The following is a 15,430-nucleotide window of genomic DNA, read 5'->3' on the forward strand; positions in this document are numbered from 1 at the left end:
ATAATTAGAGCAGTAAGAGATGGTGAACATTAAAGTCCAGAGGTTATTTGAGTTAGTGAGGGATGTGGATTTTTTTCTCTCTCTTTCTTTCAATTTCTTCCAACAGTGTTTCAGCAGATGGGACAATAAGAGAAAAAATAGTGGATGATGAAAATACAAACACTTATTCTTAGAGTTTGTGGATAAATGAAACTGATACAAGGAAATGGCAGATTTGTTAAACAGTGGTGTGGCTGAAGGGAAGACATTATGCAGTTTCTTTTAGTGTGGCACTTCTATACCAGACACACACATGTCTCTTGGTTACGGGCACCTGCATTTATTGCTCTAGCTACAGCAATTTCAATGACATTCTCCAGCAGGATGTCTAGTGATCAGTGATATTACTTCTGGAACTGAGAGAGTCTGTATGATTTTATGGAGTTCAACAATATAGAACAATAGATTTAAGTCAAAAGGGCTAACATGGTCATCGAATGTGACTTCCAGAATAAAATGTGCCATAGATTTTTCACTTAATGATGCAACAGTTCTGAAATTAGGGTCTTGAGGTCAACTGGTGTCACAACAGTCATAAATGGGGTCAAAAGCTGGACAGCAGTTCAATTTATACTGGTATCTGGGGTCACAAGCCTGCCAAAAGTGTTTTCCAATTGGAGGTGGTGCCACCACTACAAACAGTTTGGGAACTATGACACCAATGCTTGCAGAAAGCCCATGTGACTGTTACATGCTTTGACATTTTCCTCCCTGTAGGGAGGTGCAAAGTTCAGGAAAAGTGAGATGAATACTAGAAATAGAAATGATAGATCTGAAGCTAATTGTTAAGATGGCCTTCCTCCTGGTAGATCATTACTTAAAAATGGAACTTCCTTTATAGGATAGTCTCTGGACTAGTGAAGGACTAGTATTGAAGAGGTCTGGTTTTAGTTCTTGACTACTATGTACTTCCAGTGTGATCTTGGGCAATTCGCGTATTATGTTGTGCCTCAGTTTCCCAGCTGTAAACCAGGGAAAATAATACTTTTAACTCTTCACTTTAGAATATAAGCTCTTTAGGATAAGGACCATCTGTTCTCTTCTCTGTGCTGTGTTTCACACAGGGAGGCTGTGATCTTACAGAGTCTGTAAGTACTACTTTAATATGAATAGTTACATACAATAAATAAAACAAGAAGCAATCTTGGGTAATTACAACACAGATATCTTTCCAGCTAGATATATAGATGGTCCAGAAATGTTCTGGAGTCCCCTGCATTCTGCCTTAGAGCTGGCAGCGTGGTTTTGAGCTCTGGCAGCAAAGAATATTGGTGTGGACTTAGAAGCAATGAGATACACATGCCAGAGTATGGTTAAAGTGGTGGGTGAAACTTAATAAAACTAACTGATGAGGGACCTCTTCCTTTACTACCTGGCAGGGTACTATATCCAGAGCTGAATTTAGCCGAGTACTAGCGAGTGTAGATTTGACAAACCTGATGATGGGCAATGCCCAAGTTACAGCCCCAGGTTAGTCTGGGGACCATGGCTGGAAGCTAGAGCCCATTCCTCTTAACTATACTAGACAGAGATGAGCAGAGGGAAGCCTCAAGCTGCTGATTGGGTTACAGGGATCTCATATTGGACTCTTCACATGAAAACCTGCCACAGAGGATTGTTGGCACTGGATGCCTTGTTTTGGGGGGGACCCAAAACCCTCAGATCGACCACTACCTTTCCATTTGATAATAGGCAAATTTATTGATACACAGCGATGACAGAAAAGAATAATACAAGCAATTCTATAGCTACCAACTCTATGGCTGTAATCAGAGTCAAGTTACATCTGGCCAGGACACAAGGTGCCAGGGGTCCTGCAATCTCTGCTAATTCCCTCAGCACTCTGGGGTGGAGATTGTCAGGACCTGCTGATTTGAACACATCTAGTCCCACCAGAAGTTCCCTGATTAGGTCCTCACTGACCCTGGGCCAGTGCAGACCCTGGGTCCATCGGGGATCCCGGTGGGGGAGATGCCCCGGTCCCTGCTCAAAAAGATGGAGGCAAAGAAATTGTTAAAGAGGTTAGCTTTGTTGTCTGGTGTGACCACCAGATTCCCCTCTCTCCCAACTTCAGCTGTACCATACATGCACAGCGAAGTCTAACCTCACTGCCTGGTTAGCATAAGCAAAGATAAAACAAATGGAAATGTAATCAAGTCCTTCTCAGGGGTGGCCATGAAGCCCCTGGAACCCTCTTAGCCCCTGTCACCTCTGCTTTTTTGGGGGCCTTCTCCCCTTCAACTTTCCTGCCATGCTTCGCTGTAATTATGTCTTTATAAGAAGGGAGGCTGACCCAGGTCTCCCCAAGCAAGATTTCCCACTCATGAATCCAGATGTCACCGCTTATTGCGTTAAGGGCTAATTATGTGGCCTCTTCATCTCCCCTTATATCCCCTTATCACTCAAGCCTGATCACTCACTAGCTCAGGCTTGCATCCTCTGCCTCTCCTGGGCCCAGGTCTCTGTCTCCTTTCATCCACTCCCAAGACCTTTGTCCATCTCAGCTACTCTTGCATGTAACAGTGAATCCCTGACCCTGTTTCCACCTGTTGGTGGAACTGGGCCCCTGGCCCTGTCTCAACCCTTCTCTAGGCTGTGTGTCCCTGCCCCTCTCAGTCTCCAGCTGTGGCTCTTCTCAGCCTTTAACCCCTCTCTCTGGGCTGGGGGCCTGCTCCTAGGGCATTTGAGATCCTTGGGCTCCTTGGCCCCAGCAGTCGCTGGCTATGGCCCCTCCTTAACCTTTGGCCCACTATTCCTGGGCCCCAGCCCTACTTCTAGGCCACTTGAGACCTCCTTGGCTATGGGCTCCCCGGCCCTGCTTGTTCTCACCCCTCGGAAGCTACGGGTCCCTGGCCTGGGTTCTTGCCCCTCACAGGCTACGGGTCTTGCTTACCCCAGCTCAGGTGTTAATTGTATTAAGCAGGAGTCTTGCTGCAGCCCTGCTGCTCAGGAGCTCTTCTCTCCACAGCTCTCAGGGCTAACACTGCTTGCTCAGCTCAAGCCCTGTGCTTATATCCTCCTAGCCCAGCCCCTTTATGTCATGTGGCTCCTAACTGCCCCCTGCTACATCGGAAGGCTGCTTCTCATGCAGTCTGCCTTCTCTTAAAGTAGCAGGAGCACCAAGCCCCCTGCTACAGGAGATCAAATAGAATTCTGTTGGACGCTCTCGTGGAACAACTTCTGATGTAATGTAAGAGATCCATCAATTCGCTATGGGTAGATGGTAGAAAGTCCCTCAGTTCCTTGTTGCTGCTACTTCTCAAGGATCTCTTAATGAACCACGTGTGTGGGAAGTCCTTAGTTGTTCATCACATTTTTTTGCCATCACGTGGTACCTATGGTCCAGTTAGCATCATGGGAGACAGAACATGTATTGTAGTGTGACTTTGTTGTCTGATTGGCAAGTGGGGACAGAGCCTCCTACACAAGTTCTGTCCCTTATTCACTAATTCCTCTTACAGAAAAATGATTTAAAAACAAACCTGAGCAAGACATTACAGTCCCATAGAAAGAAGGCTCATTTGCACACTACTTTTATTTGTGGTTGAATTAAAATATTTTGTGGTTGAATTAATTTTTTTTCTGTTTCATTTCTACATAGGTCATGCCAGTGCCCCGAGATATTTTATTTGAAGCATGGAGGCAATTTCCAGGAAAAAAATAGGCAGGGCTGACATGCTTTCACAAAGATTAATAGAGGGCATAGGTGAAAGTTCACATGCTTTCAGCTTAAATAGCTTTCTGACTACATTGACTATCCTGGAGAGCCCAAGTGAGGGGGTGGGAAGGAAGGAGCTTGGGAGATTTAATGAGTAAGACAAGAAAAGAAAAGGGCTATATTTTTTAGCACCATGAAGTATTTCTCAGACTCTAAGGAAAAGAATATCTGGAACTGACAGGCAGTTCAAATATAACAAATTCAAGTAGTTAATAGATATTGAAGTATGAAAGGGGAGACAGGCTAACAAAACAGCAGGAACCTATTATTTTTTTATATATATGTATAACTTCGCTGAGATGACCTGACAGCGTTGTGGGACCAGTAATGTATGGCAGAGTATTACCTTGATCCTGCAGTGGTCTGTGGGCAATCAGACACCTGTGCCCTAACTGTGGGTCCCTGCTAGGTACAGAGATTCATGGACACATATACATTAGCACACTCCTGTAGTCTCTGTGTCACCCATATTCAGCATCTCTGTGCTTCAAAATGGCAGTGGGGGTGCTTTAATTAAAGCTTGTTAAACGAGCTTTAGTTAAGGCACCTGCAGTGCCATTTTGAAGCACAGGGTGCTGAATACACAAGATGCTGCGGGCGCTTTTAGAGTGGCTCCTGAGAGCTGATCCAATTAAAGTGCCCCCGCCCCCGAGCACATGTAAAGACGCCCCTTGTGAATAAAGTAAATGGCAGGATTGGGGTCCCATTTACTTCAATGTTAATCATTTAAATTCAGCTCAGGAGAGCATCTCTTAAAAATGACTACCAGTGGGTAACTGCTCAGTGGTTAGTGTGGAATACTGCTATAACTAACAGTCATACTTACCACTTAAATATTGCTTTTCATCACTAGATCTCACAGCACTTTACCAAGGAGACAAGTATCATTATCCCCCCTTCCCCCCCCATTTCAGAAATGGAGGAACTGAAGCATGAAATGGTGCAGTGAGTTGCCCAATGTCACCCAGTTAAGAGAGATTCCCTTTGGTGCGGAAAGTGAGCAGAAATGAATGCTGAATGAGAATGAGGCATCTGGTCCTACAGGGCAACAGTTTATGTTACAAAAAATGTTCTGTCTGAGAGGGCTGCTTAAACCAGTGTCAGTGCATCATAATGAAGCAATTGTTTTTGGGACCATTTATATAATATAGAAATACGCTATTTTTTGACTGTATCGGCAATTGGAAGTTATAACAACCTCTCTAAGATCATCTAACTGATTTAGTAGTAGGGCTAGTTAAAGTGAATTGGAACAAAAAGGGGAGTCGTCTCTGCATCAGCAAGGAAGAAAGGGATCTCTGTTTCTCTTCTTTCAGTAGAGCAAGGGAGCTGTGGTCCCCCCTACATTAGTACTTGCATTTGATGGTTGAATTCAACTCTGGAAGAATAAAGCACAATTCCAGCTGAAGCCAATGCCAAGACTTAATTTATCTCCCAGTTATTACGGTGCTTATTAATGATTTGTATTACTCTGGGTCTGGCTTTGGGATCTGGGTACTGTTGTGACAAGACTTGGATGAGCATGAAGTGAAAAAAAGCATCCATGCCCTAACAATCTCAGCTAATCTTGAGAAAGAGCAGGCAGATGAAACAAACCAATGGATCAACCTGGAAGAGAAGGAATAGGCAATAAACATAATGTGAATATATTCTCTTGGAGAATAGTTGTGTACATATAGCTCGTTATCTGCCTAGCCATCACCACCAAGCTGAGCTCTGTTGGTGTCTCAGCAAAAGGGAGTATAAAGTAGGGATTTGAAAGAGATACGGGAAATTTAGCAGTTCTAGAGTAGGGAACCTATCTCATTCCTAAGAAGTTGAATGAAAGTGCTTTTGTGGCAAATGGGCTAACAGGGAGGGTGGTAGTGATAATAGCTGAGGTACAAGGGAAGTGAATTTGATGCAGTGGTTCTGACTTTGTCAGTCATATATGGAGAGTTAAAGAGCAGGTCTTCTGTGTTCTTGCCATTGAATTTCCTGGTTTTGTGGAAACAGAGAAGTCAGAACTATTACTACCTGCTTGCTTTAACACCCTTTACAAATAAAACTCCCCCCCACCCCAACATGGATTATTAATATTTATATTTACAGCAACTGTGATCATTTTGGTCAGGGTAAGAAACAGGAGCAAACTTCCTGTAAAAGGATTAAAGAGGCTATTAAACCAAGAAGCCAGAAACACAATAGATTGAACTGAAATGCAGCTTTGGTTTTGGAGAGCCCCAGCTGGGCTTGTAGAAGGAGAAGGCTAATATAAGGTGACAGGTGCAGAGGTCAGCATTAATCATCACTTGATAGCCACCATGAAGAGTCACTCCAACCATCACCAACCAAGTAGGTAGAGATGGGAGTGTGTGTGAGTGCGTGAGCACATCTGTGCAAGAGAAGAGAATTGATCAAAGGGGATCACACAATATATCCTCCAAGCGATTTTGAAAGCCAGTGATAGAAATCTGGATATCTATACAATGACATTGTACAGAACAATATTTGCCTCTGGTCCTGTTCTGTGCTTACTACAGACTGGAGGAAAAGTATGCTACTCTTAAAGTGACAGAGCAAAGTCTTTAATTTTCTGGCTAAGGGTTTTTGGAATTTTCCCCCCAAATACTTCTAATCTGGAAAATTAACAAATGACATTTTAATTTTGACAAAGGCATGTGTGTTTTCTTAGTAAAGTATTTTTTAAACTCAGTTCTTGTTTATTGAGGGGTGTATTTTTGTGATAAGGTTGAGAAGAACAGTTGGGTGGACAAATGAGTAAGTGATAGCACTGGCTGGAATCAAGCACCGTGTAGGTAAGTATTGCAGAAAACTTTCTTTTGTATGCAGGTGGGCCAGTGCAGTACTAAAGTACTTCTGTCAGTGCAGATCCTACCTTCCCACTGAACCTCTTTCACTAAGGAGGCCTGATTTGCCAGTGACATAGGTTCAAAACTTCATGAAAATGAAGCTCGTTTACAATCTCTCAAGCTGGATACTGAGAAACCCAAAACCTTTCTTTGTTTTTAGAAGCTTTAACCTGCATCTGTCTATTTAGATGTACAGTTAAATGATTTCTTAACTATCATTGAGTCCACAGCATCCTGTTCTGCACTTTGGAAAGAGAAGTGTGGGTGAGAGAGAGACAGTGAGGACATGTATATATAAGGGAGAAGTGCAGAGTGGTTAGGTAAATGCTCAGAATAAAAATATATCACCGCAGAGATGAAGGTGTCTCTCTGGTAGAGGGGTATGGGCATAGACTACATTTCTCAAGATGTGCTCAAGGCCTCACACCATTCAAAATAAAACATTTTAACTAAGATTTTGCCCTAGTGGTAAACTGCAATATATATCCAGTCAAAAAGGAGGCCCCAGAAAGTGGGCCTACATAAAGCTTGGTCAGGTGGCATTGCATCATGGAATATATTTTTAAGGCAGTCTGGCTAATATAAAACAAAAAGGGGCGTATGACAACATGCATAATGTATTACCACTCCTGATAGGGAGATACTGGTCAATGTTTTGTTGAAATGTTTGTTTTGCATCAGTTAGACCTTATCAAAACAAACTATATTGAAAGGGGTTTTTTCTTTTCTTTTTTGTTGTTGTTGAATGTTGTTGAAGCTGACACAAAACACTTTGCTCCTTAAAAAAAAACACAGCAAAAAACCAAAATCCAGCGTGTTCCAATGGAAAACTGTTCTGTCAAATATTTTGACCAGCTGTAGTTCTGAGTTTTATGTCAACCTAAATTATGCTGGGCATTTAATGGCAGAATATCAGCACCCTTGGGTCTCTGTTATCAACTCAGACTATTAATTATGTCCAGGGAACTAGAAGTATGAAAATATCTACAGCATGTATGTCTGCCTCAGCTTGATGCTGAAGACAAACATGCAATCAGTTATGCAAATATCATAGGCGAGAAGAACTGTTATCCACAACTAAACTAATTACTCTGGTTTATTTACATGATTGAAGCCAGATTGGGCATGTTAATTGGGAATTGTTTAAGGAAATTTTCTCTTTATTTTTTTTTCATTTGAATCATTTTTAATATGCTCCCCTTTTCACATAGCTCTCCATTTCCTTGCTCAATTTTATATCCAACTTGCTGGCCTCAGGGCTCTGGTTTGTTGTCTTTGTTGATGACCACATTATGAAATAAATGTGATTTTTGATTGTAAGTATGCTGTTTTAGCTGCACCCTGTGACTTTTAAGCCAAAGTATTTGACTCAGCCCAGGTGTTAAGGCATCTGCCTTGCACCACCTCCCCTGAAGCTGCAGAGACATCTCTGCTGCCAGCTGTGAGCAGAAGTAGATCTGTGCCTACCACATCACAGGAGAGGGAAGAGAAACTGTGTCTGGCCCTGTAAATGAGAAGAGCATTTTCTGGCAGAAGTAATGGGGTCTGTTTGTTCCGTTTTGGGCCAAGCAACATACCTCCATGCTTCCCAAGGTTTCTCCTTCAGTCCTTTCATATCTCATATGGCCTTTAAGAGCTCTTGTGTCCATCTATTTGGCTCTGTCTTTTCAGAGTAAACCATCCCTCCACAAGATATCCTTACTTTTACTTAGCCCAAGCTGACTGTGTCTGACACAAAGCTGCAAATCCTCCCTCCAAGTAACCTGATTCTTTGACATGGAGCACTGCAGGGAATTAGATTCCTCTGAAGTGCTCTAGGCTGTGCCCCGCACAGGGGGAAAGAGTGATATGGTGAAGAAAGTGATGGAAGACTGGGCTGGGGACTATTGCAAGATGATAAAGGAGGTGAGTTAGACTGAGCTGCACCCAGAAGGTCCTTTAGGAACTGTTGACATGGCACAATTTCTGCCTGGGAAGTTCTCTTTCTAGTATCTGTCATACAAGTGAACTCATGAGATTAGATCTATTGTCTCATTGCCTCCCACTTTTTTATTTTCCTTTTATTTTTCTCTCCCCATCAGAGAGAAAATCGATAATGAAATGACCCGTTAGATTGCAGTAATTCCTGTACCTCATCTTCTTTGGGCGAAGCCACTTGCTCTAGTGCACTTCACCATAGCTGCATTTAATCTTGCTGGTCATTTCATATTTTCCCTGTGTTCTCTCTCTGTTTCACTTTCATTTACTGTTTCTCTCTCTTCTCATTTTTATTTAATTTCTTCTTCATTTTAGCAGTGCTGTGACTTTTTTCCTCTTATGTTCTTTCTTTATCAATCTCAGTCCAACTCACACTTGAAACTGTTCTATCTATCCTCTCTTTTATCTGTTTCTTTCATGCGTTCATTGCTGCTTTTTTTCCTTCTTAAAACTGCCCTTTTCCAAAGTCTTTCAGTTCCTTCCCTTTTATCTTCAGCTTTCCCTTTTTGCCCATGGATTGTGCATGTCATTGCCAGTCATTTAGGTGGCGCTGAAACTGCCCTTGTATCAACCCTTGCATCAACTTTGTAAGAGCTTTACTGTTTCGCCACTTAACCCTATTTCCTCAAGTTCGTAGAAATTAAAAGGTAATAAAAGACTTATGGAAAAAATCCAAAATATTGAAGTTGTTCCCTATTGCAAGACTTGAAGCAGACTAATTTTCAAATTTCATTTCATTTTGAATTGATACCATTTTTGACAATAATTTTAATCCAAGATTTTATTGGAAATGTTTTTACAATGGTGTGAAGTGAAAAAGACAAAAGATTTGCAAAATGGGAAGTTTTTGAAAAATGAAGCAATTATAAATGAATTGTGCCATTTTCAAAAAAACCCCTCTATGTCCCCTTATTTGCTCGTTTATTTTTTTGGTAAAGAAATTAAATATTTACAAGGAAAACTGCAGGAATTAGCCCATGTGCTTTTGACTTCAATGATTGCTGTCTGTTCTGTGTTTTCCTACCTTCTTGAGAAACTTCTGTGCCAGAGTGTAGCACAATGTCTGCAGTCTGCTGGTAGCCCCTGCCCTTGCCAGTCTATAGAATACAAAGGCATTTCTGTAAATTTGTAGCTGAAGTTGATATTTGTGAGACGCAATGAAAAGCCTTCTGCATTGTAGGACATAACTTTGTTTGTTGCATTTTAGTAAAAAATAACCTCAGGTATGCATGGGTAGATTTAGGATTTGGAAAACGGGGTGCAGATGGTGAGCTACATCATCACGTATAACGCAACACACTTTTTCTCCAGGTGAAAAGAAAGTAGAAACTTTACTAATATGCTGGGGGCCTAAGGCTGTATTATTCAGTTTAAAATTAATGCAAAAATAAATATAACTTTATTGGAGTGAGTTAACAATAGTCTGTGAGGCTGTGGAATAGGAGCTACATTATCAGAGTGGGATAGCTAGCTAACAGACAGCAGAATTACACAAGAAAGGTTTGCTTGAGTAGTGGAACATCAAGACCATTAAAAAAAAAGAACCATTAACACCTGTGGAATTAAGAGTTTAGGAAGAATCAGGCAGATTTTAATGAATCATGAAATCAGTGGACTCCCTCACTGCTGCCTGAATAGAAATACTGCTGCAGTTGGTTTTAAATTTTGGGTAGAGCAGGAATCAGTGGAGGGAGGGGGCGTACAACTCCCTGCCCTTGCATGTGGATCCACACCTGCAGTTACCAGATGACCTGATTTTGCTATAGAGAGAGGCATACACTATGGCTTAGGCATTGCTTTAGACAGCTTGGTAAACCTACAGTGCTGCTACAGTTTTGCATTGGCAGATTTTTGGTGTCAGCTGTAAATTCTGGATCAAGTCTCCATAGGATTTCAGCTCACAGAAGTTTGGAAGCATTTCATACTCCAAACATATGCATTTTACCCTGACTTGGTACTTGGGAAAATAAGATTTGCATTTGGACCTGCTTTGTACTCAATATGATAGAACTGTTTTATAGCATTTTTGTGCACATTGTATTCCAAACTTTTCAGAGACACTTGCCCCAGTCCTCAGCTGTAACTGAGGAACACTTGGTTCCACTTTGACAGGGAGTTAAAAGCTATTCAGAAAGTAGCTTTAAGTCATTTCAGAGCTTCCATATTCTGGTTTTACTTTGTCCCGATTAAGCCCCCAGGTATAAGCTTGCACCAGTTGTTAATACCCAACAGAGCCATTGTGGCAACTGGTGATCACTGAACTGGATTCAGGTGTACCTGATTGGTCATCCTAAGTGGCATATTCATCTCTGTGCTACTTAAGGATGCACCAGTGCTGAGATGATTCCCATGATCACCTATTAGAGCAGTTCGGCCTTTTTTGCCAGATATAGTTAATAGTAGAGAGAGGAAATAGGTTGAATTGCAAGACGGAAAACATCTTTGAAGTGAAATTTTGAGATGGGATGAAAATTCACTGAGGTGAGGTGATACATGAGAGGGAGCCTGTTCCAGAGGACAGGAAGTACAAAGGAGAAGGCTACCACATGAACAGCGGTGAGACTGTCAGGTAGGATGGTCTGCAAGGGGACAGAGGATAAGATGGTGTCTAGTTATGATGAACCAGATCAGAATATAACCTGGCTAGAAAGGCAGGTGTTTTGCCTCCAGACACTGTGTGACATGCAGAACGGAGACATTTTAGAAAACACCCTTGTCCTGGGTGGGAGTTTTCTTCTGCATGCGCATGTCCAGATGAGCAGGAATGTGCAGTATGTGGTGCTGCAGACCTGTCTGCAGCGGTGCAGGCCGCACATGCAAGTGTTCAGCAGTGCGGCATTTTTTTTTTTTTTTTAACACCAGGAAATCCTGGTGTCAAAAACGCCCGCACCTAAAAAAAGTGGGGCGGCACATGTGGTAGCAGCATGAGCTGCTCAAAACTGGAGCCTGGCCGGCTGGACACATCTCAGGCTGCTGGCCAGGCTCCCTGCTGCCAGGTAGCCTCAGCTGCAGCCCCCAAAGGCCCCCAGGACCCCGGGTAAGGCTGCTGGGGCCAGCCTCCCTTATCCCACCTGGGGTAATGTGTTGTGTGCCAGAGCACACATGCATGGGCATTCCAGTGGGATGAGTAGCAGCAGCACATAGCAGTAGCAGTGCAGTGGTAGTGCCGCTGCTGTTTGTCCCTGGGGAAATGCATGTTCCAGCTTGTGGAGATGTGCCCCATGAGTCCAGAGACCCCTGAAGGTACTTCTGATGATAGGAACTTGAATTTTCTATTGAGGTAAACTAAGCACATGTCAATCCCAGATCTTATAGTTAGGGACCTACTTAACTTGCGATGAGACAAAGTCATTTTCTTGGCTTTCTCTCTGCAAAAAGAGCCCATGTCATGGGCTGTCTGTTTCCCGCTTTGTGCTGCCCCGCCGGCTGGCGCCTTCCTCCTCTGGGTGGGATGTGAGGCCCACTAGGGAGGAGAAGACTTAATAAAAACTTATTTTTATTTTATTTTTCATGGATTTTGTGGGCAACCCCATCCCAGATTTCACAGTTTCTGTGAAATCCACAAAACAATGATTTAGATAGGTCCCTACTTATAGTCTCCAAGTTAACATTATTTAAACAGGTAACAATTCAAATGTTTCATCTAGCTTCACTGGCAATATTAAACCTTGATGTTTTATAGTTTCTGATGTTGGGATTTCCCTCCTGTTGTCCATGTCAGTAGCAGTTATGGAGTTTTTTTCCCAAAAAAGTATCAGCAGGGGACACTCTTAAGTGCCAAATAAAATTGCAGATACTTTTCAGTCTTTGTTCATGCTAAGAATTACTTTTTCTCTAGAGTGCTGGGTTGGTTTAGCAAAAATTAGCTCAGATTTCCTTTAGCTTCTTTGTATTATAAACTCAGTTGCATTTTATTTCTGTCTTTGTGGCTGGAACTTTTCAAATTCACAGGTAGCAAATGCCTAAATTGCAGCAGCACAAAGTAGAGACAGGCCAGATAAAATATCTCTTACCCAGAAAAGTTTCATGGAAATTTTGCATTTGGAAGATCAGACCTACAAACAGGGTCTAGGTGCTCTATGGTGTTTCATTTTCCAGGCCAGGAACTATCATTTAATCTCTGTGCAAATGTGTTTTTACTTCTCCTGTATTTGAATTATGGGGCCTACACTCAGATCTTAGGTTCATCAGTTATATGCCTCACTGAGCATGCCTAGTGATAGTCACTACCTGAGGGTGCAGATCTTTTCTGGTTGTGTTTAAAATGTTGTATGTTCACCAAGAATCTTAGGAAATTTGAGAGGAAGGGAAAGTGTCTGAAGAGGGCGCTCTAATGATGTAAGGTCAGTGATGACTCAGTTGATTTTATTTTTTGCCTATATAACACGTTTCTAAAGGAGCACTTGCAAATATCTATTAAACTTAACACCAGCTTTAATCCTGGTTGTATAGATAAGTAACATTGCCCACTTCCTACCAATGAGTAGACCGAGACGTGATATGTGATTTGCTCAGTCTTGCATGATGAGTCACAGACAGACCTGAAAATAGAAGGCAAGCATTTTGACTTCGAGTGCCATACTTTAATCAGTAGACTGCAGTCTCTCCCAAGTTTCTGCCCAGTGCGCAGTAATGGTACAATAACTATCCTATCTATGGCAGAACAAAAGTGCAACATCAGGATTGCAGTGGATTAGGATGAAAATGATCAATGAGTTACTTCATTGGGAAAGAAGTTTTTAAACCCGGATCTTCTATAATTGCTCTGCCAAGTCAAATCTTATGTTCTCTCTGTTTTTGTTCCTATTGTCTGATCTCACTGCATTTCCGTAACAGTCCCATTAGATCGTGTCCTGTGCTTTTGCTTTGTTTAATTAGGGTTCTTTTCCCAAGCAGTCTAATCCTGAAAACCTGATCATACTTCTTTTTCTCTATTTCCCAGAATGCAGCAGCAACAACAACGTCGAATGGTCACAGCTGCCCTCTTGGCATTCATTTTTGTTCTAGTAGCCGTGAGTACTACTGAGGCTGGCAAAAAAGAGAAACCAGGTAAGATCTGAAATCTTTAGGTGTATGAGAGTCTCTTTTACTATCAGTGTGTGTTTAAGCACCCCAGAAGGAGCTTAGTATTTAAATACCTTTGTAGATCTGGCCTGAGATGTGTTTGATATTGTATTCATCAGCATTTTGCATTGTAATTTACCCATGGGATGGTTGGGTTTCCTCCCTGCTGTCCTCAATTAATTGGAAGAAAACTAATGCATGAAATGAAGAGGGAGTCACCATGAACACCAGCTGCTTTTTCTGTCCATTGGACAGATGTGCCATTCCTCTGGGCCTTGTAAGTCCAACTCAGGCTGACGCAAAACCCAAGTCACAGGTACATCTATGACAGTGAAGGGCAGAAAAATATTTGTGCTGGTTATTACTAGGACAATTTCCTGCGTTATTAATTTCTTACATATAAAGATAGAGAAGGGAGAAGGAGAATCTAAAACGGATTCACTTGGAAATGATTTTTGAATATGCCACGCGCTTTATCTTGACATTTTCCCTGCTTCAAAACTTTCACCATTTAGCCCCTAAGGACATCCAGTGTGCAAACCTGTACAATGACACAACTGACAGCTTGTGCTTAGGAAGGAGTCATAAGACATTAATACAAGGGGGTAATAGATATCATGGTTACACTGGTAGAAGCATATGGGTGGCTAAGAAAAGCATGGCAAGGAATTCTGCAGATCAAGACTTAAGGTGTATTTCAGGTGCATATGTGAAAATACAGGATTTGGAAAGCAGGTATTCAGGTTGAATCTGAGATAATGAGATGCATTAGTGCTCTATGAGAAGGAGACACACTGGAGTGATAGTAGTATTGCAGATGCACAACTATGTAAGGGCCAAGGGCTAAAATCAGCAGCAGGCATTACTGCAGGAAAAGACTGAGGAGAAATAGCAGAACTGTAAGTGGCCTGGACCTTGAAATAGGACTGGAATTGTTGGGATGTTGCTGGTCAGATACAATGTGCAAGTTGCGTGTGGCTCCCAGGATAGGAAAGCCAAACATAGTGGGCTCCTATAGATATGCAGTGAGGCTGCTCTAACATGCTGTAAATCCAACACGTTGGAGCAGACTCGATTAATCTACTGGAGCGCAGAAATTAACATGCTCCAGCAGCCTTCAGCATCACACGTATCAGTGTCCACGTGCTGAAAAATGGTGACGGGGCACTTTAAAGCTCCTTCAATGAGCTTTAGTTCAAAGCAGCCTACCACCATTTTTCAGCGTGGGGATGCTGATACACATGACACTTGGGCACTTTAATTAGCGTGGTCTGCTAATTAAAGTGCCTCCCCCCAACTGCCTGGAGCATGTCTATAAACACCCAATGGCTTTAGAACAGGGGTGGGTAATTATTTTGGAGGGGGGGCACTTACTGAGTTTTGGCAAACTGTCGGGGGCCACACGGGTAGCCGCACCCCTTGACAGGTGCCTCACCCCCTGGTAGCCATCTTGTGACTGGAAGTCCTACCCCCAACCCCTGACTTTTGCCACCAGAAGTCCCTCCCCTTCCCTCAGAAGTACTCCTTTCAGCAAGGGGTTTTGCCATCTTGGAACTAGAAAAATACCAAAGTATATTCTAATAAGCAAACATCTACAGCACTCATTAATTTGATTTCAGAAAATATTTTTATCCTGATTTACATGTGTTTGTGTAGTGTACACAGAGGTGATTGCAAAATAGCTTAAAATTAAGTCTTGCTCTTGTATATTGTGGAGGGTATGTATAGGTTTGTGGGGGGCTGTGGGTGTGTGGGTATGTGGGGGAGGGTGGGTGTGGGG

General features: G+C 42.4%; 1 protein-coding gene across 1 annotated transcript in view; it reads left to right on the plus strand.

Moving 5' to 3' along the window:
* Window positions 1–9,835: 9,835 nt before the first annotated feature.
* PTN (pleiotrophin) overlaps window positions 9,836–15,430 on the plus strand; it is a 67,673-nt gene continuing 62,078 nt past the window's right edge. Inside the window, exons 1-2 of the mRNA XM_019515442.1 lie at window positions 9,836–9,897; window positions 13,529–13,635. Of these exons, the coding sequence (XP_019370987.1) occupies window positions 9,851–9,897; window positions 13,529–13,635 (154 nt within the window). The 5' untranslated portion in view covers window positions 9,836–9,850. The remainder of the gene's footprint in view (window positions 9,898–13,528; window positions 13,636–15,430) is intronic.

Source organism: Gavialis gangeticus, unplaced genomic scaffold (genome assembly GCF_001723915.1).
Source record: "Gavialis gangeticus isolate Ggan-Ray unplaced genomic scaffold, GavGan_comp1, whole genome shotgun sequence".
Lineage (NCBI taxonomy): Eukaryota > Metazoa > Chordata > Crocodylia > Gavialidae > Gavialis > Gavialis gangeticus.